Below are 25,331 nucleotides of genomic sequence, written 5' to 3' on the forward strand. Positions count from 1 at the left end.
AATATATGTTCCAAATATTCCTCAAATAAATTGTTTATTATTTACAGACCTTTTAAAACTTTTACGCACACAATGATTGTAATAAATTAAATGTTTGCTGCCAAAATATGCTTTTGACAACCCTGTTATTTTCATTAGAGGTGCGTACCAGCTTACGAAATTGAACGCTACCGAAAATTTCGTTAGCATAAATAGCAATGCATTTCTTATGGGAATGAAATTTTTCGCTAGAGGTGCATACCGGCCTTTATCAGTAAAATAAAATTTTGTACTTGGTGGTGATTATAAAAATAGCATTACAGTCTGTGAATAGTATTGTTGTATAATTGCCACTACCCTGCTGCTGCTGTATCATGACTTCATTCAAAAAAAATTTACAACTGGCAATAATTGGCACAGTGCAGAGTTTTTGTAACATCCTCCGGAAAAATTGAGGATTTCTTGAATTAAAACTCCAAAAACGCTAGTTTCGAACAAGTAATAATTAACCCACAACTAACGTTTATATATTATATAGATCCATATAGCTATCAATGAGTTTGTATAAAGATATTTTGGCTCGTTTCCCACGCGGCGGCATATCTTACGTTTTCGCTTATGGTTCTGGGGTAAAACAACAAGTTGGATACGTTGATGTAGCTAAGCAAAAGGACAACATTATCGATTTGGTGTTTTGTGTTCGAGATCCTTTGGGTTGGCATGCTGAAAATATTAACCGCCATGAAAGCCATTACTCGGCAATGCGACATTTAGGACCAAAATGCATAATGACATACCAAGAGAAGTTTGGTGCCGGTGTTTATTTTAATACACTAGTACCACTGGCCGATTTGGATGTGAAAATAAAATACGGTGTCATATCAAAAGATCAAATGTTACAAGATCTTCTAGAATGGAAACATTTGTATATGGCGGGGCGCTTGCACAAGCCAGTTCAAGACATTGTACCACCCGTTGATGATGAAGAATTGAAGCAAGCTTTGGCTACAAATTTACGAAATGCATTTCAGGTTGCTTTGCTCCTGCTGCCAGAAAAATTTACCTCATATCAATTATTTCACACCATATCAAATCTTAGTTATAAAGGCGACTTTCGCATGATATTTGGAGAGAATAAAAATAAAGTGGCCAATATTGTAAAGGCCCAAGAAAAGGATTTCTTTGATCTGTATTCGCCTGTAATGAAAGACTTGGCACAATATGTAGCAGTAGATTTTGGTGCCAAAGAAAAAGGTTCGGAGAAATTGGTAACTCAATTCGAACAGGATAAATCAATAAAAGCCGTAGAATATCATTTGCGACAAGCTCCTGCGGAATTGCAAAGACGTCTTATACGCAATGCTGTTTTCAAGGGTAGCTATATAGACATAATTGGTCCCTTGGCTGCCTTGAAAAATTTGCACGAGATAGTACAGATATCGGTAAATGATATAGTGTGGCGTAGCAGTATAACGCAGACAATAAAAAACATACCCAGTGCAGGCATTCTTAAATCTATATTATATGCCTCACGAAAGGCCATGAAAACCTTCAAAAAATAAAAGACAGTTGACATGTTGGTTTGTTATTACATTTATACGCTTAATAATAAGACAAAAGAGCTTCTGGATTTGTTGTTATTGAAACTTATGTACTAATTTACGGCATTTGTTATTTTGTACTAGGAATTGTATTAGAATCAAATAATTGTACAAATTGTTAATATTTTGTATTTATTTTTATAGACATAGAGTTTGAATATGAATATATTTGTTACTAGACAATAGAGCCTGTGTAAATGTTTGATGGAGAAAACTTCCTATATATTTTTATTTAATTTTCATAAGGCATTTTACGCATTTTATTCAAAATTGAACGATGGATATATTCCAGAATTAATAGCTTAAACAAAAATATAAATTAACTAAGACTTTTATCTAATGTAATCCCCATGTTATCGGTAATTGTAAACGCAAAAAATCTCTTGAGCGTTCTATGAGCATACTATTTTTTAACCCTGGAAAGTCATCCTTATGTTTTGTACTGACTTTAGCATCCTTCGTCATTTTGACTACGGCCTATTTCAAGGCTCTATAAATTGCACCGTGAACAAAAATGATAACAAAAATTTTGTTTACTATGTTGCTCAGTTAAATTTTCACTAACAATAAATAAAAATTTATTGGTTGAATAGTATGACTTAAATTTATGATTTTCCAAGTGAGCAAAAAACACCTTACGTCGAAATTAAAATTTAACGTCGTCATTTTGACGAAAGTTGACTGTCTAGGGTTAAATTAATGGATGTTTATCGAAAATTAGTAGATTAGGTCTGTTAAACAGTACACTTTGAATATTAGTTCGCCATAACCTTCATTCGAAAATGGCCACTGGGCCAAATCATGGGGTTTTACCATAGTTTTGTTTTCTTTTGATTCCCAATCAAAAAGGCCAAATTGCTTTTGTTTTACAATGTTCTAATGTAGCTATCTAGTCCGTTGGATCCAAAACGAATAGTGATACCTTTTTCTCTTAAGCTGTACCCTCTTATCTAGAAAAATATAAGCAACTAAAAATAAAATATATACTTCACTAATGAGAATATTAATATTATGGAACATACTTCTATTATATAGTATAGAAGAAAAATGTATAAACCGATATGGATCTTTTGTTGAAATGAATAAATGTCGGACGTATTCCCAAAAGCTTCAACTCATTTGTTTTCTTTTTTATTTTTAGTTAAAACACCCATACATCATAATTTTTGGTTGATTTCACACACACCCATATTACCTTAGGAGAATGTCTAGCGACACTGGTTCAAGTTCATCAACTTCTGAAGATGAAAGGAAAAGAAGACAAATCAAGAAATTAAAAAAGAAGTCAAAAAAGCATAAAAAGGAAAAGAAACTACGTAAAGAGAAAAAACGCTCGCGAAAAGAGGAAGATGTTGCAAACATTAAACCCATAGCTCCTCCTAGAAATTTAGACAACACAAATGAAGAAGTAGATTCTTTTGGCCCAGCCTTACCACCACATCTATTGAATAAGAAGAGTGATAGTCAATCAATAGTTATAGGTCCAGTAATGCCAAAAGATTTCACCAACGTAGAACAAACAACAAATCAAGACTTTAGTCCCAAATCTAGCCCTCAAAAAATGGATAGCAGTGAAGATGAAGAAACCACATTAATTGGATCCTACGGCCCCATACCTATTGCAAATGACAAAGAAATGTCGGCTACACAAATAGAGTTAGAAAAACGGGCATTAGAACTGAAATTAGCCACAATTGATGGAATTAATTGCCCGACAAACATAGATCAAACGGTTCGTGAAGAATGGATGTTGGAATTGCCAGAGGTGGGATTAAAAGGAGGGTTAGCAGCATTAAATAACATCAAGAGAGGCTTTCATCAAGGAAAAGAAAAGCCTGACTTTAGTGATAGGTAAGCTAAATGAACAACATGCCCACAATTTTGTAATAAATGTAACTCCTCTGCAGATCATCATGGACTAAAACGCCTCAAAGCGCTGATGGCGAAAAAACGAAACCTAGTACATCCAAAGAATCTAGAGAAAGTCTAAAGGCACAGGCTCAAGCTTTTTACGATAAACAAAGAGATGATGAACAAGAGGCTATGGCAAAAAAACATAAAAAGAAACACAAACGTGAAGAATCATTGGTAGATATTCATCAAAAGAAACTGAGAAAAGAAGAGAAGCGAAAGGTAATCAATCGAAATAGAATTATTGAAAGTCATTTACCACTATATATTTTTCTTTAACCAGGCGAAGGAGCTGAAAGAAAGTGGAGCTAAACCCGAAAGACGTCCTTTTAGTCGAGATATTGATTTAAAACTAAATAAAATTGATAGCCACCAGACAAAGCAAATTGTGGACAAAGCCAAACTCTTGGATACTAAATTTTCAAGAGGCCATACAAAATACCTTTAATTAAAAATTTCTACACAAATTCATATATTCAATGTGTATTACTTTCTCTTTTATATTTTTAACTTAAGACTATGATAAATACATTTTTCGTAAAATTAATATTAAGACAAATGCAATATTATCAGCGCTGTGGTGCAGGTTTTGGTTTGGGAATTTTTGCCAACAACATTTGTATTTCATCTTTTTCCTTCCAATCCTTCCACAATTCAAATAAATTAACAATAGCGCGAACAATTTCTTGAACTTTATCAAGGTCAACATTTAGCTCAGCAAACCATTGTTTCATTGAGTCTTTTTGCAGAATCACACAAGCGATTTGAAGGCAGGCAATAGCTATCTGAAAAAAAAAAATAATAAAAAAGAATTGATTGTAGCAAAATAGACATATCGAAATATTCATATATCGATTTACACAACATAATTATGTGTTTCTAAATAACTATCTTTCTTTAACTCGTTCACCAAGTAAATCATCAATCTATGTATATGGGGGCAATTTCAAAGTATTGACCGAGAGGACGATGAGATTATATTTATTTCATTTTCATTTCATTTCACTTTATTTATAATCATAATCAGAAGCTCAAATAAGGCCAAAATTGATTACAAAAGTTTTACATTGGTTTGACACTTAATTATAAAATATAATTTAAGCTCATCAACATCAATACTATATATAATTTTTGAATATGTTATTAATATACTATTCAAGATTCAAGAACCTAACACGAACATGGATGAATGGAAGGAAAAAGAGATGTTTGTAGCGTAAACACAGTTCGAAAAATTTAAGTGTTAGCTATGGTAGATGTTCATAACCGAGATAAAACCAGTTCCTTAAACTTAAAACATGGTAAATTAAAATTTCTATTTTCGTAAGGTATTAAGGTATTCCATAACCGTGTGACTCGATTTAGGAACGATCGCTGCATCACCAAAGTCTGAAAACGGGGCATTACCAACGCATGCATTCTACTCGAACCTCCAAACTGGAATCTGTCTGCCAGATTTGGCGGTGTCCTAAATTTAAGTACTTTGTAAAACAACATCATGGTTCTAAGCTTCATGAAGTTATCGAATATACAACCTAGGAGTTCAATTGAGCGAGATGTGACATGATCATAATAACCCAAGTGATATATGTAGCGAACACTACGATTAAAACACATTTTCAAATGATGAAGGCTACCTAAAGTGGATCCTGAGAATACCTCAAGTCCATACGTAATATGCGGCAGAATCAAACTAATCCCAATCTTCTTCCTTACACCAAATGGTATAGCGGACGATGTGTTATATACCCTTCGCAGAATGGTAGTGACATTTGATATAACTTTGTTCACATGCTTATCGAATTTCAAGTGATTATCCAGGCAAAAACCCAATACTCTCATTTCACTTACGTTATGAAGAATATTACCGCCAATATTAAAACGTAACGACGTGTTACCGTAAGATTTAAATATCATAGACTTCGACTTGCCGGCATTCTTAGCTCAAGTTCTGGAATATCGGATGAAAGTTGCCACTAAAAACCATCAAGAAGTAAGACAGGAAGATCGACTTTGAACCATATTTATTACGTCGCTGTAGGGTTGCAAAATAATACCAGATTATGGAGGTTAGTATACATCAGCACTACGCCGTTTATGCTCTAACCCCTCCAATGAAATGTCCAAGCAATTTAATATTATGTATTCCTAAATCACTTAGTGTAAGTTAAAAAAGAATGATTCCCGATATCTAAAGGTTCAAAGAATCCTAGCTAATATGATCCCTCATTAATAACTATAAACATTGTTCTTAGTCAACGATTAAATGAGCTGCCATGATGGACAGGCCAACGACTAGCAAATTCTGAACAGGATTATTACTGCCAGACTAGTCATAACGAAGAGGAATATGCAGCAATAAAGTCTCTCATGTTAGTTTCCCGTTCCCTCCGAAGACTAATAATTCTTCTTAATTATTTCGCAGGCGGCATTTTTAAGAATAATTGACTTCTAAAATCTTCCCTATGAGTGGTACCTAACACCATTTGTGGTCCTTTCCTTATGTATTTGGTCGTAATTTTGTAATTTCAGATATCTATCTGAAAAATTGTATTTCATAGGGTGGTTTAAAAGAATCATTAAATATATAAATAAAACTAACTTACCTGATATGGTGGATACAGCAAACAAACATCCGTTCGCAATGAATCATTTACAATTCGCCAACTTAAGGTTAATAACTGATCCTCCTGACCCATATCCTGGACTAGTTGAAGTAATGGTCGATAGGGTTGATAGACTATCAGGCAACAATCTAAATTCTCTAATAAATAAAATTCACACTCTAATATGTGATTTGTACGATAGGGAAAGTCCTGGGTGTAAGCATAACTAAATTTGCTTTTGATAACTGACTGGCAAATTGAAATCAATCGAGAATTGGATATGACGCCAAACTCTTCGACTTTTGATGCGAGTAATATACAGGTCGGCGCTAATAGGAGCGGGTCAATATTCTTCAAGGAATTTCGGGCATAAAAACGTTTAAAATACACCGTCGCCGTGGCAATAACCTGTTGTCGCAGCTTTAATTGTTCGCCCAATACCTGAATGACATTGGCGAAAAATATGAACACTTTCTGGTACTCTTCCTCACTTAGAATTTGCAAATCATATTGCCGTTCACGTATTAAATCCTGGCGATCTAATATCCATTGTTGTGAATGTGAGCTTTGCCAGAAATTTCCAGCCATTAAACTAACAGATAATAAACTAAGGAACCTCCAAGACGAGCTATATACTCTTTGCAAATAAAAGCAGGTGAAAGAAGCGGCTGCTTGGTATTGGCTGGAATGCAAATGTATTCGGTACTTGCAATCACTACTCGTAAGTGACAATGTTTACATTGTGATAGCTCCCTCAAAATTATCTAGTAATGATCTTATGGCGCATTCACACAATGGGATTTGTTTTATGATTTGAATTACTTATAATTACTAGGGCTGTCATTCTGGATCGATTTTTATAAATCCCGGGATTCGGGATTTCAAAATATAGAATCTCGGCATCCCGGGATTTTTTCGGGTTCCTGAAATGTTTGGGGTTCTTTAAATATTTTATGCAATAACAATCTTCAGCGTCAAAAAATTGTTGTAATTCAATTTTATTAACAAAAAAAAAATAAAATAGAACATAAGAGTTAATTAGAAACCAATTACAAATTGCTATCATACTTAACGAACACTGAGCCCAACTGAACAATATGAAGAAAAGAAAAACAAAATTACTCAGCAAAACATTTTAAGGTCTTAAGGTGAGTACTATATTCGCTTTTCAAGTTGAAAATCACTTTATTTTCGCGATTTCTTTTCATGATATAATCAAAATTATAAACAAACAAAATTATAACAAAACATATTCCCATATTGTCTTGCCGAAATTTAGAGGAACAAGAAACTGCGCATTAATTTAGTTAATTTTTCTACTTTAAGGTGAGTATTAAGTTCGAGTTTAGCCGCTAAAATCGCTAAAGTGAAAATTTTCACAAAGTTTGTATTCCTTAAAATGGATTATTAAAGAAAAGTAATCGTGAAAAAATGACGTTTTTAGCGGTTAAACTCGAACTTAATACCCACCTTTATATTGAACTATTTTAATAAAGTAATCGCGAAAATTTCAACTTGAAAAGCGAACATAGTACTTACCTTTAGATTAGGTGTATTTTCGTACACTACATTAATCTTTTTGTACTTCATCGTTTTAAGTAACTTCTTAAAAATATGAAGGCATCCAAATTTTTATCAGATAAATGTGATCTTGCCATATTCTCGATGTACCTTTTATTGCTTTTTATTTTATTTGGCACAAATTCCATTTCACATGAAAGGAGTTCAAAGGAGGACCTTATCGTTTAGCTCGATTTTTGATGAAATTGTGCTTTTTATAGTATACCTCATGTATAATACATTCTTACTCAAGGTATACCATATATATATATGGCCATTTCGGCTTGGTTGTAAAATGAGTTAAATAAAATGAAAATAATTACCCTGCCAGCATTTCTAATTTCCATGGTAACTGTCGAACTAAACCATCTCAACTCGTGTGAACAGTAGTGAAATGTTTTGGAAAAACGAGTCAGTGGGAACATTGTCTAATCGACAGAGAAAAATCGACTAACCCTTCATGCAATGTGTTGTACCCCTCACATTTTTCAAGATTGCACTGAACATACCAAATTTGACAACAGCAAATGTCATTTGGTGCAGCTAACTTCGTGCAATAGAAATTTTCGTAGCCAGTGGGCCCCTTTAACGAGAGTATTTTGTAATTATTAAGGTGTACCAGTAAATTAAAATTAGGAATATCTATCACCATGGCTATGCGTGTGCTTGGCGTTTCGCAAAACTTGCGACAATTAACCAAAGGAGTGAATTTGTTGAAGGTAAAAACAAGAAATGTTCAAAAATTTCAGTTGTTACATCGAATAGTGCGATTACAAAAGGAGAACCTTTGCGACATTACGTAATGGAAAATGCAAAATACAGCCAGAAAATTGTTATGGATTCTTGTAGCCGACATTAAAAAAAGCCGGCGTATGAGAGACATTAATTTTTTCTTTCTTTTTGTGATAAAATACTATTTTAAATTAATAGAACTTGAAGCGATTTTGAGGTTAGGGGTATATGTGGTTCTAATGATTTCCTTTTACAGCGCTATAAGGCTTCCGATGCTGCTAGCTTAAAGAAAACTCTCGTCAACATCCCTGCCACTCAGGTGACCACTTTGGATAATAGCTTGCGTGTTGCTAGCGAAGATTCAGGTGCTGCCACTGCCACCGTAGGTCTTTGGATCGATGCTGGTTCTCGTTCCGAGACCCCCCAAAACAATGGTGTTGCCCATTTCTTGGAACACATGGCTTTTAAGGTATTTTGTATTAATATTTTTCTGAAGTGTTCTTTGTTTCTAATGAACATTTTTCATTTTTAGGGCACTGCCAAACGTTCCCAAACCGACTTGGAATTGGAAGTTGAGAATATGGGTGCTCATTTGAATGCCTATACTTCTCGGGAGCAAACTGTTTTCTATGCCAAGTGTTTGTCGAAGGATGTACCTAAGGCTGTAGAAATTTTGTCTGACATCATCCAAAACTCGAAATTGGGAGAATCTGAAATTGAACGCGAACGCTCTGTCATTTTGCGTGAAATGCAAGAAGTTGAAAGCAATTTGCAAGAAGTTGTGTTCGATCATTTGCACGCTACTGCCTATCAAGGTACCCCATTGGGTCAAACCATTTTGGGCCCCACAAAGAACATTAAGTGAGTAGCTTTGTTGGCCCTTTTGATTTTGTCGTAATTAAAGCGAGACATCTTTTAGGTCTATTGGCAAATCCGATTTGCAAGACTACATTAGCACCCACTACAAGGCTTCTCGTGTTGTCTTGGCTGGTGCTGGTGGTGTAAAGCACAATGAATTGGTTAAATTGGCTGAGCAACATTTAGGAAAATTGGCCAACACTTACGATGGTAAGGCACCTGAAGTAACACCATGCCGTTTCACTGGTTCAGAAGTGCGTGTGCGTGATGATTCCTTGCCATTGGCCCATATTGCTGTTGCTGTTGAGGGCTGTGGATGGACCGATCAAGACAACATTCCCTTGATGGTTGCTAACACTCTTATTGGTGCTTGGGATCGTTCTCAAGGTGGTGGTGTCAACAATGCCTCTAACTTGGCTCGTGCCAGCGCTGAAGACAGTAAGTAAATGAATAAAATCAAACAAGCAGAAATTTTTACATTGCTTCCTGTTTCAGATTTGTGCCACAGCTTCCAATCCTTCAATACTTGCTACAAAGATACCGGTTTGTGGGGCATTTATTTCGTTTGCGATCCATTGGAATGCGAAAATATGCTTTTCAATGTTCAAGCCGAATGGATGCGTTTGTGCACCATGGTAACTGAGGCTGAAGTTGAACGTGCAAAGAACTTGTTGAAGACCAACATGTTGTTGCAATTGGACGGTACTACTCCTGTTTGCGAAGATATCGGTCGCCAAATGTTATGCTATAACCGCCGTATCCCCCTACACGAACTTGAACAACGTATTGATGCCGTTGATGTACAAAACATTCGTGATGTTGGAATGAAATATATCTTCGACAGATGTCCTGCCGTAGCTGCTGTTGGTCCCGTTGAAAATCTACCCGACTATAACAGAATCCGCTCTTCTATGTACTGGTTGAGAGTTTAAATAATAAATATTTAGCGGATTGCTTAAGAGTTTGCAGGTTAATTTCGAAACGAAGTTACGAAAATGAAATATGTAGAAAATTAATTTAATGATAACAAATATTCAAAACAACAAAAACATCTTAAAATATAAAAATAATAAACAATATATGTTGTCAATCGAATTTTCTGCCAGGATTGAACTTAAATAACGATGGATTAGTGAGTGAGCTTTTATCGATATTCTCAATAAAAATCTAAAATTATGGATTCAGTATGGACACTTTTCGGTGAATTTCCGAAGTTTCTTCATGTTGGCGTATGTGATTGGATTTTGAATGTTAATCATGGGAAGGACATTTGGTTTGGGTTTAGTTCTTCGTAGAAATTCTGTCAGATTCCCAAAAAAATTGCAATATTACGTAAAATTGCTGCATCATTATGGCTATGTCAAGAATGAACTATCTTTAAAACAAGTATATACGGCAGGGTTCAACCCCAGTGTCGACCGAACGCCAAAATGTTTTTCACCGGTGGATTATCGCTTCTCAGTAATGCTCGTGACATTTCTGAGTATTTAAAAACTTCTTTAAGTGATTTCGCCGCAATGTGCAACGCCATTCGAACTCGGCTATCACCTTGTCATTGAGCTAAACATAGAAACGGGCAGTATTCAGTGATAAGAGAGAAGTTCATCGCTGTGGTATCACAATGGACAGAATAGTCCAAGCGAGCCTGAAATAACGGGCTGGCAAAATATAGATGATAAAACCACACAGCTCAAATGACTATAATTATCCGCTTTAAAATTGTTTACTTTATAAATTTAAGGCATTTAGAAATGTTACAAGAACTAACATTTTTTTATTTTAACTTTTGTCATATTACCGAGAACTAAACATAGTAAAAAATATTTGGTATTATCCCATTTTTCACTGTTGGTGATTGGCGAGGAAAAGTGGATCACTTACGATACAGATTAGTTTTACAACACCCAGTATTTGACACAAGACCACGACTACAAATAATATAAATTTCATCTACAAATAATATAAATTTCCACCTCCTGTGGTCCATGTTATCGTAAGTTATTACAAAATAACACAAAAAATATTCTTTTTCCAATCTATATATTTTCAATTCGAATAAATCTTATAATTAGCTTCAAGTCTGGTAGATAGGGTAAGGAAGAAAATATTTTCTACAATCCAGTAAAAAAAAAAATAAAATAAAAATACACACTATTCATTATCCCAATATATGCTTATTTGCAGCTGTTGTTCTTGGAAATGTTAAGTACATTTTGTTTCCACATTTTTTAATCGTGAGTGTATCGTATAGGAATCCCACTTAACCCTTTTTCTAACTTAGATGGCTCAGTTTGTCCTAAAGCAGGATCTAGACCCTGCCAGGTGCGATCTTCGAATCTCAAACCTGTGTTTGTTGTCATCATTTCCATTCTTGCTTGTGTGGCCACTGCTTGATGTTGCTCGGACAAGGCGGATAAGTTAGCCGTCTCCACGTCATTTCCATTAGCAGCATTTGAACGTAAACGACCCGTAAGTAAACTTACATCTTCTGGATTTATATCGTTTGCATTAAATTCGAGAAAACTACGGCCTTCTGGCAATAGGTCCTTAAAATCTGTGACATACGATTCCGGGTAACGCATATGCCATGCTGGATTTAAAGCCATTTCAGCCTCAAAAACCGAAACAATGGGCTTGTAAAACTCCTTCGATTCAAACATATTATTAAAAGGGCATCCGATAAGAACAAAACAATCAATTTCTAAGAAATTTGCCAACTTTGCAGGATTTATACGACCCACTGATATTATTTGCGTTTTAATGCCTCTCGATTTGGCCATAGTCTGAAGACGTTTCACAACATCCAAATAGCCATTCGATGTCAGTGTAGCTACGATCAGACCCAATGTTTGGGCATCTTTGCATTTCTCTATGTAGAAATAACGGCGTCGTATATAATTAGCTGTAAGAGGGTTCTTCTCGCTTCCCTTAGCTAATATAGTGTCGTAAATAAACCATTTAACTGCTTTCGTTGTAAGGGACAAGTTGAAAAATCTTTGATTATCAGTACCAACAAAAATGCAAATTCTGCAAGGATCTATTTCCTTGTCGCATTCACCTGACACAATGGAAAATGTGCCATCTTCCGACAGCAAACCAAATTTATCGCCACAATATGAGATTATATCAATTTCCTTGGCCTTCAGTTGTAAAATATGATTGGCCAGCTCTTTTTCGTTGGCATCATTTAACAAATAATGATAACCGATATCGAAGTAAATCGTTACTTTTTGTCCTTCTGTATATATCACAAGGGTTTTAAGAAAATCAAAGAATTTTGGCAATTCTATATCGAGATGAGGAAAGCTATATAGGACTGGCAGGCGTGAAACTTTACTGCGACATGCATTGCCAAAATGCACTAGACTGTCAGCTTCGACATGAGCAGCAGCTATCTACAAATTTTGATGTGAATAACATATTACAAAACATAACATTAAATGGGAAAAGAAAATATGCATTATACGAAGTGTGCTCCTGAGTTACTGGAATAGCGTTCAAATTTTGCCGTGGCTGAATTTAGTTTCATTCTTATTAATTTGGTTTCTTTGGGTTATTTACGATAGCATTTGGCTTGGAAACCAAATTTTCAACACTATTTCATAGAAATCTGGAGCAATCTCCGTAAAATGCGGCTTAGCAGAAAGAAAAACATTGTAACGCACCTCATCAACACAACAACTGCCATAGGATGTATCAGCTAAAATAAATGTTTTAACATCGTCTGTTTCACCGAATTGCTTTTTAATGCAAGTGGCAATGGCATCACTATACTTCAGATAACTATCAGGGAATTGCAGGCATACCTTCCAAACACGAAAATTTACTATTTGTCCAACTGGTGCATAGCTTCAGCTTACCCGTTTGTATTTATTAGACCTTATCCATTCGATGCATTTCAGCTTTTGTTCATTTCCCCAAATTTGCTCGAATGTAACTTCTGATTCGGCCTGTGGCAAATCCGTTTGCCTTTCCAAGGCAGCGGTATCTGGGGTAGAAAATGCCGATGTCATTATTAGTTACTAACTTCCAAAAGATTGAATTGAAATTAAACAAAGCAGTGGGCAACAGACAGCTGATGATCAATACCTTAATAGGAAAAATGTTCTAAGTCGTAAATTGAAGCCATGTGGGAGAATCGTAGCATATGTGTACTATATGAGAAATCCATTAAAAGTTCTAATGTTATATAAGTCTATATGAAGTCCGATGATCAGTATTTGCCTGCCATTATAAGTTTTCATAGAATGGAATTGATAAAAATCCCAATAAACACAGGATGAGCGTTTTTCAAATGCAACAACTTTTCAGTTTGAGGGTAAATATAATTTTTAACATAAATTCAACTTGACTTGAAATAGCTCATCTTCAATACATCTTCAAATTGTTTGCGTATTACTTCCAATTTGCCAAAATGTTGACAAAATCTTTGAAAAGGTGTTGAAGATAATATGAGAAAACTTTGACAAAACACTACCCTAAAATGCAACGAAAAAACCATGTGGTTTTCAATACTTATTTGTGCAACGAAGTTCGTGGTCAATTGCAAGAAATTAAAAAAAAATGGAAAATTTTAGACAAGTAACCAAATAGTTTATAAAAATAGGTAAGTGAAAATAAGAAATGAAATAAAACTTTAAGGAAGTCACTAAATGTATATCTCTTTGCAGAAAACTAAAATTATGGATTCTACGTTCTTGAAAACATTAAAAAGCTGGCCTTGAAAACATTAAAAATGGTGGACAATTAACTGGAACTGCTTCAAATAGTTTAATTGGTACGTCAATATGAAAAATTAAATCAACACTTTAGAGAAGTCACTAAATTTAAATCTCTTTGCAGAAAACTAAAATCTTTGGATGCTACATTCTTGCAAACATTAAGAAGCTGACCAATGGAAAATGAGTGGCTTATCGACAAGAAAAAGTTTCCAGAACCATTACAAGTGCAACCAATTAAAATTGTTAAAAACAAAAAATTGTTGAAATCAACAACTTCTGGATGAAAATGTGCATCACATCGTCAGTTTAATTCATATGTTATTATCAGTTTAAAATGGATATTTTGTGAATTCCTTCTGCTGTAAATCAATTCTAACACGCGGTCCAGTACGTTCCTAATTGCCCCCATGTTAATAAATTTCAATTTGAGGATAACACTTGAGATATTATCATAGACCAAGGAATGTATAGACATCTCAAATGAATGCACAGCGCTGTAGTTTGTCTGCACACCGTAGAGGGCTCTTTTACGTCTGCAATTGAGTGATTTTTTAATTTGGCTTTAATATGTTTTCTTTCCTTTGTTTTCTTGATGAAACACCAAATATTGTAAAAGCATATAAAATTCTATACATTCACACCTTTTTTGTAATGCAAATTGACTGATTTGTACGGTAATTCTTGTTTTCCAAAAAGAAATTGAGTCACTTGACTGCGCAATTGAGTCGAATGACTGCGCTCTGCAAATAAACAAAACCATCCCAATAAACACAAGATGAGCGTTTTTCAAATGCAACAACTTTTCAGTTTGAGGGTAAATATAATTTTCAACATAAATTCAACTTGACTTGAAATAGCTCATCTTCAATACATCTTCAAATTGTTTGCAAATTACTTCCAATTTGCCTAAATGTTGACGAAATCTTTGAAAAGGTGTTGAAGATAATATGAGAAAACTTTGACAAAACACTACCCTAAAATGCAACGAAAAAACCATGTGGTTTTTAATACTTATTTGTGCAACGAAGTTCGTGGTCAATTGCAAGAAATAAAAAAATGGAAAATTTTAGACAAATAACCAAATAGTTTATAAAAATAGGTAAGTGAAAATAATAAATGAAATAAAACTTTAAGGAAGTCACTAAATGTATATCTCTTTACAGAAAACTAAAATTATGGATTCTACGTTCTTGAAAACATTAAAACGCTGACCGATGAAAAAATGGTGGACAATTAACTGGAACTGCTTCAAAAAGTTTATAATAATTGGTACGTCAATATGAAAAATTAAATCAACATTTTAGAGAAGTCACTAAATTTAAATCTCTTTGCAGAAAACTAAAATCTTTGGATGCTACATTCTTGCAAACATTAAGAAGCTGACCAATGAAAAATGAGTGGCTTATCGACAAGAAAAAGTTTCCAGGAACATTACAAGTGCAACCAATTAAAATGGTTAAAAACAACAAATTGTTGAAATCAACAACTTCTGGATGAAAATGTGCATCACATCGTCAGTTTAATTCATATGCTATTATCAGTTTAAAATGGATATTTTGTGAATTCCTTCTGTTGGAAATCAATTCTAACACGCGGTCCTGTACGTTCCTAATTTCAAATTGCCCGCATGTTAATAAATTGTAATGCTGTTTTATGACACCAAAAGGAAGGAAATCGAATTATCAATGCAAAAGTGTTTGTTTTGTTGTTTGTTTTTTTTTTTTTTTGTTCTTATTTGTTGATATGTTTAATAAGATTATTATTGTAGTGTATTATGTAGTGTAGTGTATTATTATATATTTTATTTTGATAAAAATGAATAAATTATACAAAATTAATAGAATTTTGGCTTTGACTTTCAATTTGAAGTGGGGATATCATCCATACAAATTTAGGTTGAAAAGTATTTGCAACGATGTTAATTTTGAATTTGACTCGCATCGAAAATTGTTTGACAAATTATTGAGTAGCGATGCATTTCAATTTGAGGATAACACTTGAGATATTATTGTTAATGTGTTGAATTTCACTGTTGAGGGTAATGTCTGTTTTTTGTTGAGAACGCGATTTTCTCAACAATTTCTCAACTTGAATATTACCCTAATCCTTTGAAAAAATGTTTGAAAAATTGTTGAAATTTAGCATTTTTCAAACGTTTGTGTTTATTGGGATGGTGAATTCACTTGAGATGTCTATACCTTCCTTGGTCTATGATATTATTGCTAATGTGTTGAATTTCACTGTTGAGGGTAATGTCTGTTTTTTGTTGAGAACGCGATTTTCTCAACAATTTCTCAACTTGAATATTACCCTAATCCTTTGAAAAAATGTTTGAAAACTTGTTGAAATTTAGCATTTTTCAAACGTTTCTTCTTAATGTTTGCAAGAATGTAGCATCCAAAGATTTTAGTTTTCTGCAAAGAGATTTAAATTTACTGACTTCTCTAAAGTGATGATTTAATTTTTCATATTGACGTACCAATTATTATAAACTATTTGAAGCAGTTCCAGTTAATTGTCCACCATTTTTTCATCGGTTAGCTTTTTAATGTTTTCAAAAACGTAGAATCCATAATTTTAGTTTTCTGCAAAGAGATATACATTTAGTGACTTCCTTAAAGTTTTATTTCATTTATTATTGTCACTTACCTATTTTTATAAACTATTTTATTTGTCTAAAATGTTCCATTTTTTAACTTATTGCAATTGACCACGAACTTCGTTGCACAAATAAGTATTGAAAACCACATGGTTTTTTCGTTGCATTTTAGGGTAGTGTTTTGTCAAAGTTTTGTCATATTATCTTCAACACCTTTTCAAAGATTTCGTCAACATTTTGGCAAATTGGAAGTAATTCGCAAACAATTTGAAGATGTATTGAAGATGAGCTATTTCAAGTCATGTTGAATTTATGTTGAAAATTATATTTACCCTCAAACTGAAAAGTTGTTGCATTTGAAAAACGCTCAGCCTGTGTTTATTGGGAAATTATTATTTTAGTGCGATAAAGAGAGCTTTATCGCTTTGTAATCTGATCCACCGATTTGAATTTTAGAGCTTATAGGCGCCGCTAAATTAATACGATTTTCATGAAATTTGAAATCTGGAGCGATTTTAGGTCCATAAAGAGTTTTGATAAATTTCGTTTATATTAGTCCATGTATTTATATAGCCGCCATATAGAGCGATCTCCCGATTTGGCTTCTTGAGGGCATGGGATCTGCAATTTTCATGAAATTGCAAATCCGGAAGTAAAGAGCTGTGTTAAATTTGGTAAATTTCAGCCACTCTTTTGATATAGCCGCCATATATGTCAACATTAGAGAACGAAAACTAATATTAATCAACGAAAATTTTTCAAAACATTCTCCATTAAAATCTATTCAATTTTGCATGCGTTTGAACTAGGGCTGTCATTCGGGATCGACTTTTATAAATCCCGGGATCCGGGATTTCAAAATACTGAATCCCGGGAGTTTGCGGGATTCTTTAAATATGTTGAGTAATATTAGGGCTGTCATCCGGGATTTAAAAATATAGAATCCCGGGATATTCTGGGTTTTTTCGGGATCCCGAAATTTTCGGGATTCTTTAAATATTTTCAAGTAATAACAATCTACACAGAAAAAAATTCACGAACATTTTTCCAATTAAAGTCTTAATTGAGTTTTAAAAAATATTCAATTAAAAATGTAATTGATTCAACAAATCGTAAAAATTAATAGAATCAATTTATTGTATTAATTGGATCAATTAATTTTTCAATTTACTTCCAATTACTTTTTTAATTGATACTATCATTTCTGTGATTGAAGACATTTCAATAAAAAAAATTTATTGGATCAATTAATTTCGTGATGGAATCAAAAAAATATATATATATTTTAAAGTTGGTGTACATTGAACCAATTTAGTTTAATTCAATTTTATTAACAAAAAAAAAAAAAACAACAACAACAAAAAACATAAGAGTACATTAAAAATCAATTATAAATTGCTATCATACTTAACGAACACTTAGTCCAAGTCAACATTCTGAAGAAAAAAAAAAAAACAAAAATATTATGTGATAATCCTTTTGTACTTCATCGATTTAAGTAAAAATATCAAGGCATCAAAATTTTTATCAGATAAACGCGATCTTGTCATATTTTCGACGGATATGAAAGTACATTAGCATTTGTTTAATTGAATTTTATTAACGAAAAAGTAACAAAAAAACATAAGTGTAAATTAAAAAGCAATATCAAATTGCTACTTAAAAAAAGTATGAACACAAAAATAAATTAACGTACTCAACAAAAGATTTTAAAGATTTTCTTTTATACTTAATCGTTTTAAGTGACATTTTAAAAATATCAAGGCATCCAAAGTTTCATCAGATATACACGATCTTATCTTATTGCAGGTCTAAGGGTTCTTTATACTGAATGAAGACACCAATCTAAATTTATTACGACAATACCATAAGCCAAATTGGGCCAATAATAATAAAACATTTATTAATAAAAAAATTATTAATAAAAATCCTACAAAAGACAGATATTTAACAAATTTTGATTATTTTTGGCATCCCTAAAAATCCCGGAATTTAAAATAACTATATCTGGGATTCAAAATTAAAATCCCGGGATTCGGGATAAATTCCGGGATTATCGGGACGGATTGAATCCCAAATCACAGCTCTAGTTTGAACCACTTGTCGAAGCACTTCTGACACTCTGATTGAGGTATCTCTCAGATACATGTATTCTGAACGCATCAACCGCCTTCAGGTGTCGAAAAACTTTGACCACTTTGTCATTCGGTGCCATGTCAGGATTATACGGTGTATTACCCATCAATGCTCAGAAATGCAGTTGTGAGAATTCATAATGTGGTGTTGAAGAGTGATCCGTCTTCGGCTATTTGTTTGTTTTATTTCTTGGAAGACAACCGGCTAACAAATGGTGATGTACCACTCAGAATTGACTTGTCTGCGTTGTTCTGGTGGTACGATTGCGATATGTCCAGTTTTTCCGAAAAAAGGCCATCATTTGGTTGGAAGTGCTTCGTGCGCGAGCAACTTTTGTTGGATTTGGCTCATCTTGGAAAAACCTGCTTACTTTCGGGCTCATACACGTAAATCCACGATTCATCACCCGCCAGAAACGACCTCCACCATAGGATGGGGGTATATTAACTTTGACATTCCGTTTGTAACACATCGAAATATTGCTCTAAGACTCCATAAAGTATATATATTCTGGGTCGTGGTGAAATTCTCAGTCGATCTCAGCATGTCATCACGGTAACTTCCGAACGAAACAAGTTATCGACTTGAAACTTGGCACAAGTAGTTATTATTGATGTAGGTCGGATGGTATTGGAAATGGGTCATATCGGACCACTTTTACGTATAGCCCCCATATAAACGACCCACCAGATTTGGCTTGCGGAGCCACTTCGGGGAGCAAAATTAATCCGATCCTAACAAATATGCAAAAATTGATCCATATTGGCCCAGAAGTATATATAGCCCCCATATAAACCGATCCCCAGATTTGACCTCTGGAGCCTCATGGAGAAGCAAAATTAATCCGATCCGGTTGAAATTTGGTGTGTGGTGTTAGTATATGGTCTCTAACAACTACGCAAAAAATTATCCATATCGGTCCATAATTATATATAGTCCACACATAAACCGATTCCCAAATTTTACCTCCGGCGCCTCTTGGAGGAGCAAAATCTATCCTATCCTGTTGAAATTTGGTACGTGGTGTTAGTATATGGTTTCTAACTACTATGCTAAAATTGGTCCATATCGGTTCATAATCATATATAGCCCCCATATAAATCGATCCCTAGATTTGGTTTTGGAGTCTCTTGGAGGAGCAAATTTCATTCGATTCAGTTGAAATTTGTATTTGGTGTTAGTATATGGACACTGATAGCCATGCAAAAATTAGTATAGATCGGTCCAAACTTGGCCGATCCCCAATCACACAAAAATTGGTCCATATCGGTCCATAATTGTATATAATCCCCATATAAAGCGATCCCCATATTTCAATCTGGCTCTCTAATTACAGGTCAAGAGATCATATCGGTTACATATATACCTTTTTTGTGTACTATATACCACGTATGGACTAACTTACAATTTAGAAGTCGATGTTAAGAAGTTTTAAGATACCTTGCCATCGGCAAGTATTACCACAATCCAAGTAATTCTTTAGTGGAAGTTTTTTTCTGTGTAGGCACACTTATTTTTGGACTTAAAATATCTTTAGATTTTGAATATCAGGCAAATTAGATAAATATTGCGGCGTCTATAAGCTTAATAAGTCAAATCGGGAGATCCGTCTATATGACGGCTGTATCAAAACTTGGACCGATGCACAAAATATTAGACACAATTATTTATGGAGAAGTACCTCATGATAATGCATTGCAGGCAATTTGGATAAAATATGCCGTATCTAGAAGCCCAAGAAGTCAAACCGAGATATCGGTATATAAGGGGGCTTTATCAAACCATAGACCGATACATGCCATTTTAGGTAGACCTTGACTTGTTGTGCATGTAAACATTTATTATATATTAAATAAATAAATAAAAAAATATTTTATTTATTTATTTAATACCTTCGTTAGAATATTAGACAAACATGTACCCTGTTCCCCGTTCAAAAATAACATTATGTTCTTGACATATGCTTGGCCTTTGATACTCAAATGAGCCGACGAGACGAGACGAGACTAATTTTCCAGGCTTCGCTACTTTTCAAAAATATTTCTTCTTGTTTTTGTTGTTTGTTATCGGACCACCCACATTGTAACGAAGTTTCAGGTTTAATTTTATTTTTTTCAAATGGAAAGTTTTTGTTAGTGCAATTAAAATCTGGATTCTTCGTGTCCCCTCTGGATGGTCCTATAACAGATGATTTTCCAAATTTAAAGACTTTCACAGAGAGTCAAATGAAAATGAAAAAAAAAATTATAAATTGATTTCTATATGAGATCGATCCATCATTAAACAAGCATTTAATAACCTACGTTGCGAGTGTGTGTGAAAAATTTATTTTCTTTTAAGTAGCAGCGGTCTCAAAACTACTATCCGAGTTGGCATTTACAACGACCACGGTTTTGTGTCATACATTTTAAATATGACCATTTGTAGTTTTGACTCGTTCTCCGTATAATATTCGATAATTTTTTTTTTATTTTTTATATAAAATATTTTTTAGTATTACTTAACGGTCAGTGTTAATGTTTGTATCCGCACCATGATGTGTTAGGAATGCCAGAGTATGATGAAGGGAGTCAATGCATACGAGTATTGGGAATGCTTATGTTCAATATCACTATGTGGTCAGTGTATCATAACTTTCATAATCATTTAGAAATATTGATGGCCCGCCCATTCATTGGAAATTGCAATAAGAATGAAAAACTGGATTTCGATTTGTCAAAATCTGGACAAGAGGACTTTCGACTTTTGGAAATTTGTATTACCTACATTTTCTTTCATGGTTTGTGATATATAAACAAAGGTATTCATGTATAAATAAAAGTCGGTAAAAATCCAAATTATGACAGATGCTTCAAAGTAAAAATATTTTCTTAATTTCAAAAAACGTTAAACCAAACACGCAAAATCCTCAAAATAAGTATTAGCCTATATTAGAAGCATTATTATCGTCAACCCCAAGATTTAATATCTCAGCTGATTTTAAAGATTATTTCATTGAATTAAAAATGTTTTTATTTACTATTAGGAAGGGACACGAATTCCAAAGATTTATAATTAATTTCAATTAGTATTATATTAATATTGTGTAAATTGCGTATCCTAAAACTTAGGTTGTATAAGTGTTCATATTAGGTCAATGTTTTTTCTGTATTTATTTCGCAATTTTGACTTTCAAAAATAAAGTTTTATTTTACCCTCAGAAAAATGACAATGAAATTTTCTATAGCCGATTTAACTTTATTTTAGTTCATGGAAATAAGTTAATTTTGCCCAATGTGTGAAAATTTTTCATATACACAAAAAAATAATTTTTTGATTCAGTCACGAAATTAATTGATGCAATTAATTTTTAATTGAAATGTCTTCAATCAGATAAATGATAGATAGTATCAATCAGCAATGTCAATTAAAAAATTAATCCGTATTATTAATTCTTGTTATTGATGTTTGTTTTAATTAAAAAATTAGTTCAATCAATTAAATTTTTAATTGAATATTTTTGAAAATTTTAATTGCAGATATTTTAGTGAATTTTTTTCTTCTCTAATGACGTGAACTAAAATTGAGAAAAAAAAATTTGTATATAAATGAATATACATATAAAAATATAACATATTTTCCTAAAATGGATGAAGTTTGCTTAAATTCAGTTCATAAGTTTCTCAAATAAGTAAATTTTTCTTAAATTGTGTCTTCAACTTCATATAGCGCTGAAGACATTTTAACAGTTTTTAACTCCAATTTTTCTTCTAAAATATAAAATACAATAATAATAAATAAATAAAAAAATATTATTTTTAATATTAGTTAACATTTTCTAATATAAACCTACATTTTCTTTCACGGTGGTAGAGGTGTGCGCGTGACAAGAAATTGTCGTGAATCACGTGAGTCGTGAATAAAATCTGAAGCAACTCTCGTGAATTTGCGTGAATGGGACTGAAACAAATATGCCGTGCGTGAACGTGAGTAAGAAATAAAATCAGTTCGAAGAATGTGCGTGAATAAAATTTCTTCAAAATCACGCACACGAAAAAATCAAGATTTAATCATAGACCAAGGAACGTATAGACAACGAAAGTGAATTCACAGCGCTGTAGTTTGTCTGCACACCGTAGATGGCTCTTTTTCGTCTGCAATTGAGTGATTTTTAAATTTGGCTTTAATTTGTTTTCTTTCGTTTGTTCTTTTGATGAAACACCAAATATTGGAAAAACATGTAAAATTCTTACATCCACATCTTTTTTGTAATGCAAACTGACTGATTTGTACGGTAATTCTCGTTTTCCAAAAAAAATTGAGTCACTTGACTGCGCAATTGAGTGGAATGACTGCGCACTGCAAATAAACAACACCATGGTGAATTATCAAGGTATGTCTCTATTTTAATTGGTCTATGATTTCAGTCGATCGATAGAGCTCGTTCGACATACAGAAACAGGCTGTAATTTAGCTGTCGAACTATATGCTATTCATGAATTTTGTTACCTTTGCTCATTCCCGGTTGGAAAATGTCGTGAGTCTTGTGAATTTGCCGTGAGTCACGTGAATTGTCGTGAATCGTGCGTGGGCATGAGTATTTAAAAGTAGTTCGTGCGTGAGTATTGGTTTTAATTTCGTGAATGTGAGTGGCTACCATACGTATCGTGCGTGAATGAACATTTTGCTTTGTGAATGTGCATGAGTGTGATTGAAATTTCATTCACGCGCACAGCTGTACATGGTAGATTCACATTTTTCCTTCGTGCGTGAGATCTGTATCCAACTTTAAACTTTATAGAACCCAAAGGTTGTTTCCAAAAAAAAAATAATTTAAAAACGCCACGTCTTTTAAAATTTTTAGGTTAAGGTCAACATCTTTTTATTTTCATATGTAAACTAGTTTAGAGTGCATAAATCGATCTTTCTCTGTACTTGTTTGAATTCTTTCGAAAAGTTGAAACCGTAATCACAAAAAAATTTAAAAAAATTACTATTGAAAAAAAAAGAAAACAAAAAACAAGTATATACGGCCAGGCCGAATCTTATGTACCCTCCACCATGGATTGCGTAGAAACTTCTACAAAAGACGGTCATCCGCAATTGAATTACTTTGCTTGCTGCCGATAGCAAGGCATCTCAAAACTTCTTAACATCATCTTCTAAATTGTAAGTTAGTCCATGCGGGATATATAGTAGACAAAAATAAAGGTCGATTAAATACGTATGTATATATTCTGTTCTTGACCGGTGTATATAGGAAATAAATAATTACGAACCTATATGATCTTTTGTGCGGTATTTATAGAGCCAGATTTGAAATATGGGGGTCGCTTTATATGGGGGCTACATACATACAATTATGAACACGAGTCTACCAAAAATGGCAGATTTTTTACTGTTTGGTAGATTGGTGGAATTCTTGATGTTTTGAAAGATATTGCAAAATATTCCTCTCCAGCTACGAGGTGCTTCATAAATTTTCTATAGAAATAACATTTTGACAAAATTTGCTACAGAAATAAAATTCTGACAAAATTTTCTATAGAAATAAAATTTTAACAAAATTTTTTATAGAAATTATATTTTGACAAAATTTTCTATAGAAATAAAATTTTAACAAAATTTTTTATAGAAATTATATTTTGACAAAATTTTCTATAGAAATATAAAATTTTGACAACATTTTCTATGGCAATAAAATTTTGGTAGATTATTTTTGACTCGAGTGGCAATCGTGATTTTCCTGTGATTGAGGATCCGTTTATCTGGGGGCTATATATAACTATAGATCGACACGGACCAATTTTGGCTTGGTTGTTATCGGCCATACCAAATATCATTTAGATTGGATTGCTCCTCCAAGGGGCTGTGGAGGTCAAATCTGGGGATAGGTTTATATGAGGGCAATATATCATTATGGACCAATTTTTGCATGGTTGTTAGAGACCATATACTAACACCACGTACTAAGTTTCAACCGGATCGGATGAATTTTGCTCCTCCAAGAGGCTCCGGAGGGCAAATCTGTGGATCGGTTTATATGGGGGCAATATATAATTATGGACCGATATGGACCAATTCTGGCATGGTTATTAGAGACCATATACTAACACCATGTACCAATATTCAGCCGGATCGGATGAAATGTGCTTCTCTTAGAGACTCCGCAAGCCAAATCTGAGGATCGGTTTATATGGGGGCTATATATAATTATGGACCTATGTGGAGCAATTTTTGCATGGTTATTAGAGATCATATACTAACACCATGTACCAATATTCAGCCGGATCGGATGAAATGTGCTTCTCTTAGAGGCTCCGCAAGCCAAATCTGGGGATCGGTTTATATGGGGGCTATATATAATTATGGACCGATGTGGACCAATTTTTGCATGGTTGTTAGATACCATATACCAACACCATGTACCAATTTTCAGCCGGATCGGATGAAATTTTCTTCTCTTAGAGGCTCCGCAAGCCAAATCTGGGGACCGGTTTATATGGGGGCTATATATAATTATGGACAGATGTGGACCAATTTTTGCATGGTTATTACAGAGCATATACCAATTTTCAGCCGGATTGGATGAAACTTGCTTCTCTTAGAGGATCCGCAAGCTAAATCAGGGGATCGGTTTAAAGGGGGC

At 33.6% G+C, this 25,331-nt stretch overlaps 5 protein-coding genes and 1 long non-coding RNA gene across 6 annotated transcripts; 4 read left to right on the forward strand and 2 right to left on the reverse strand.

Annotated features, from left to right (window-relative positions):
* The first annotated feature begins 365 nt into the window (after positions 1–365).
* On the forward strand, positions 366–4,038 carry LOC142221970 (GPALPP motifs-containing protein 1). Its single transcript, XM_075291865.1, has 4 exons — positions 366–477; positions 2,722–3,431; positions 3,488–3,713; positions 3,775–4,038. Exons 2-4 carry the CDS (start codon positions 2,785–2,787, stop codon positions 3,937–3,939), a joined length of 1,038 nt encoding a protein of 345 aa, XP_075147980.1. The 5' UTR covers positions 366–477; positions 2,722–2,784; the 3' UTR covers positions 3,940–4,038.
* LOC142221971 (phosphatidate cytidylyltransferase, mitochondrial) lies at positions 469–2,694 on the forward strand. Its single transcript, XM_075291866.1, has one exon. The coding sequence runs from the start codon at positions 534–536 to the stop codon at positions 1,539–1,541; it is 1,008 nt and encodes a 335-aa protein (XP_075147981.1). The 5' UTR covers positions 469–533; the 3' UTR covers positions 1,542–2,694.
* On the reverse strand, positions 3,967–6,796 carry CycC (cyclin C). Its single transcript, XM_075291867.1, has 2 exons — positions 6,098–6,796; positions 3,967–4,276 (listed from the first exon to the last, which is right to left on the reverse strand). Exons 1-2 carry the CDS (start codon positions 6,683–6,685, stop codon positions 4,061–4,063), a joined length of 804 nt encoding a protein of 267 aa, XP_075147982.1. The 5' UTR covers positions 6,686–6,796; the 3' UTR covers positions 3,967–4,060.
* A 1,403-nt stretch (positions 6,797–8,199) lies between these two features.
* On the forward strand, positions 8,200–10,326 carry UQCR-C1 (Ubiquinol-cytochrome c reductase core protein 1). Its single transcript, XM_075291868.1, has 5 exons — positions 8,200–8,376; positions 8,646–8,858; positions 8,922–9,250; positions 9,309–9,685; positions 9,743–10,326. The coding sequence occupies exons 1-5, from the start codon at positions 8,308–8,310 to the stop codon at positions 10,177–10,179; spliced, it is 1,425 nt and encodes a 474-aa protein (XP_075147983.1). The 5' UTR covers positions 8,200–8,307; the 3' UTR covers positions 10,180–10,326.
* A 944-nt stretch (positions 10,327–11,270) lies between these two features.
* Dph2 (Diphthamide biosynthesis 2) lies at positions 11,271–13,313 on the reverse strand. The gene is made up of 3 exons (XM_075291869.1): positions 13,108–13,313; positions 12,913–13,053; positions 11,271–12,642 (listed from the first exon to the last, which is right to left on the reverse strand). The coding sequence occupies exons 1-3, from the start codon at positions 13,258–13,260 to the stop codon at positions 11,476–11,478; spliced, it is 1,461 nt and encodes a 486-aa protein (XP_075147984.1). The 5' UTR covers positions 13,261–13,313; the 3' UTR covers positions 11,271–11,475.
* Positions 13,314–14,961: 1,648 nt separating this feature from the next.
* Positions 14,962–15,612, forward strand: LOC142221975 (uncharacterized). The gene is made up of 3 exons (XR_012718235.1): positions 14,962–15,067; positions 15,132–15,237; positions 15,303–15,612. It is a non-coding gene; the product is annotated as an uncharacterized LOC142221975 (long non-coding RNA).
* Positions 15,613–25,331: the final 9,719 nt, after the last annotated feature.

The sequence above is a fragment of the Haematobia irritans genome, chromosome 1 (assembly GCF_050003625.1).
Source record: "Haematobia irritans isolate KBUSLIRL chromosome 1, ASM5000362v1, whole genome shotgun sequence".
In the NCBI taxonomy this organism is placed as follows: Eukaryota; Metazoa; Arthropoda; class Insecta; order Diptera; family Muscidae; genus Haematobia; species Haematobia irritans.

What these genes read in the sequence shown, in the direction of transcription:
- CycC (XM_075291867.1), bottom strand. Translation starts at nt 6,685, where the DNA reads ATGGCTGGAAATTTCTGGCAAAGCTCACATTCACAACAATGGATATTA. An exon ending in TGCTGTATCCACCATATCAG is followed by an intron (nt 4,277 to 6,097) that starts GTAAGTTAGTTT and finishes TTTTTTTTTCAG; the next exon opens with ATAGCTATTGCCTGCCTTCA.
- LOC142221970 (XM_075291865.1), top strand. Translation starts at nt 2,785, where the DNA reads ATGTCTAGCGACACTGGTTCAAGTTCATCAACTTCTGAAGATGAAAGG. An exon ending in AAGCCTGACTTTAGTGATAG is followed by an intron (nt 3,432 to 3,487) that starts GTAAGCTAAATG and finishes ACTCCTCTGCAG; the next exon opens with ATCATCATGGACTAAAACGC. An exon ending in GAAAAGAAGAGAAGCGAAAG is followed by an intron (nt 3,714 to 3,774) that starts GTAATCAATCGA and finishes TTCTTTAACCAG; the next exon opens with GCGAAGGAGCTGAAAGAAAG.
- Dph2 (XM_075291869.1), bottom strand. Translation starts at nt 13,260, where the DNA reads ATGACATCGGCATTTTCTACCCCAGATACCGCTGCCTTGGAAAGGCAA. An exon ending in GGTCTAATAAATACAAACGG is followed by an intron (nt 13,054 to 13,107) that starts GTAAGCTGAAGC and finishes CGTGTTTGGAAG; the next exon opens with GTATGCCTGCAATTCCCTGA. An exon ending in GCAGTTGTTGTGTTGATGAG is followed by an intron (nt 12,643 to 12,912) that starts GTGCGTTACAAT and finishes CAAAATTTGTAG; the next exon opens with ATAGCTGCTGCTCATGTCGA.
- LOC142221971 (XM_075291866.1), top strand. Translation starts at nt 534, where the DNA reads ATGAGTTTGTATAAAGATATTTTGGCTCGTTTCCCACGCGGCGGCATA.
- UQCR-C1 (XM_075291868.1), top strand. Translation starts at nt 8,308, where the DNA reads ATGGCTATGCGTGTGCTTGGCGTTTCGCAAAACTTGCGACAATTAACC. An exon ending in AAGGAGTGAATTTGTTGAAG is followed by an intron (nt 8,377 to 8,645) that starts GTAAAAACAAGA and finishes TTCCTTTTACAG; the next exon opens with CGCTATAAGGCTTCCGATGC. An exon ending in TCGTGCCAGCGCTGAAGACA is followed by an intron (nt 9,686 to 9,742) that starts GTAAGTAAATGA and finishes TTCCTGTTTCAG; the next exon opens with ATTTGTGCCACAGCTTCCAA.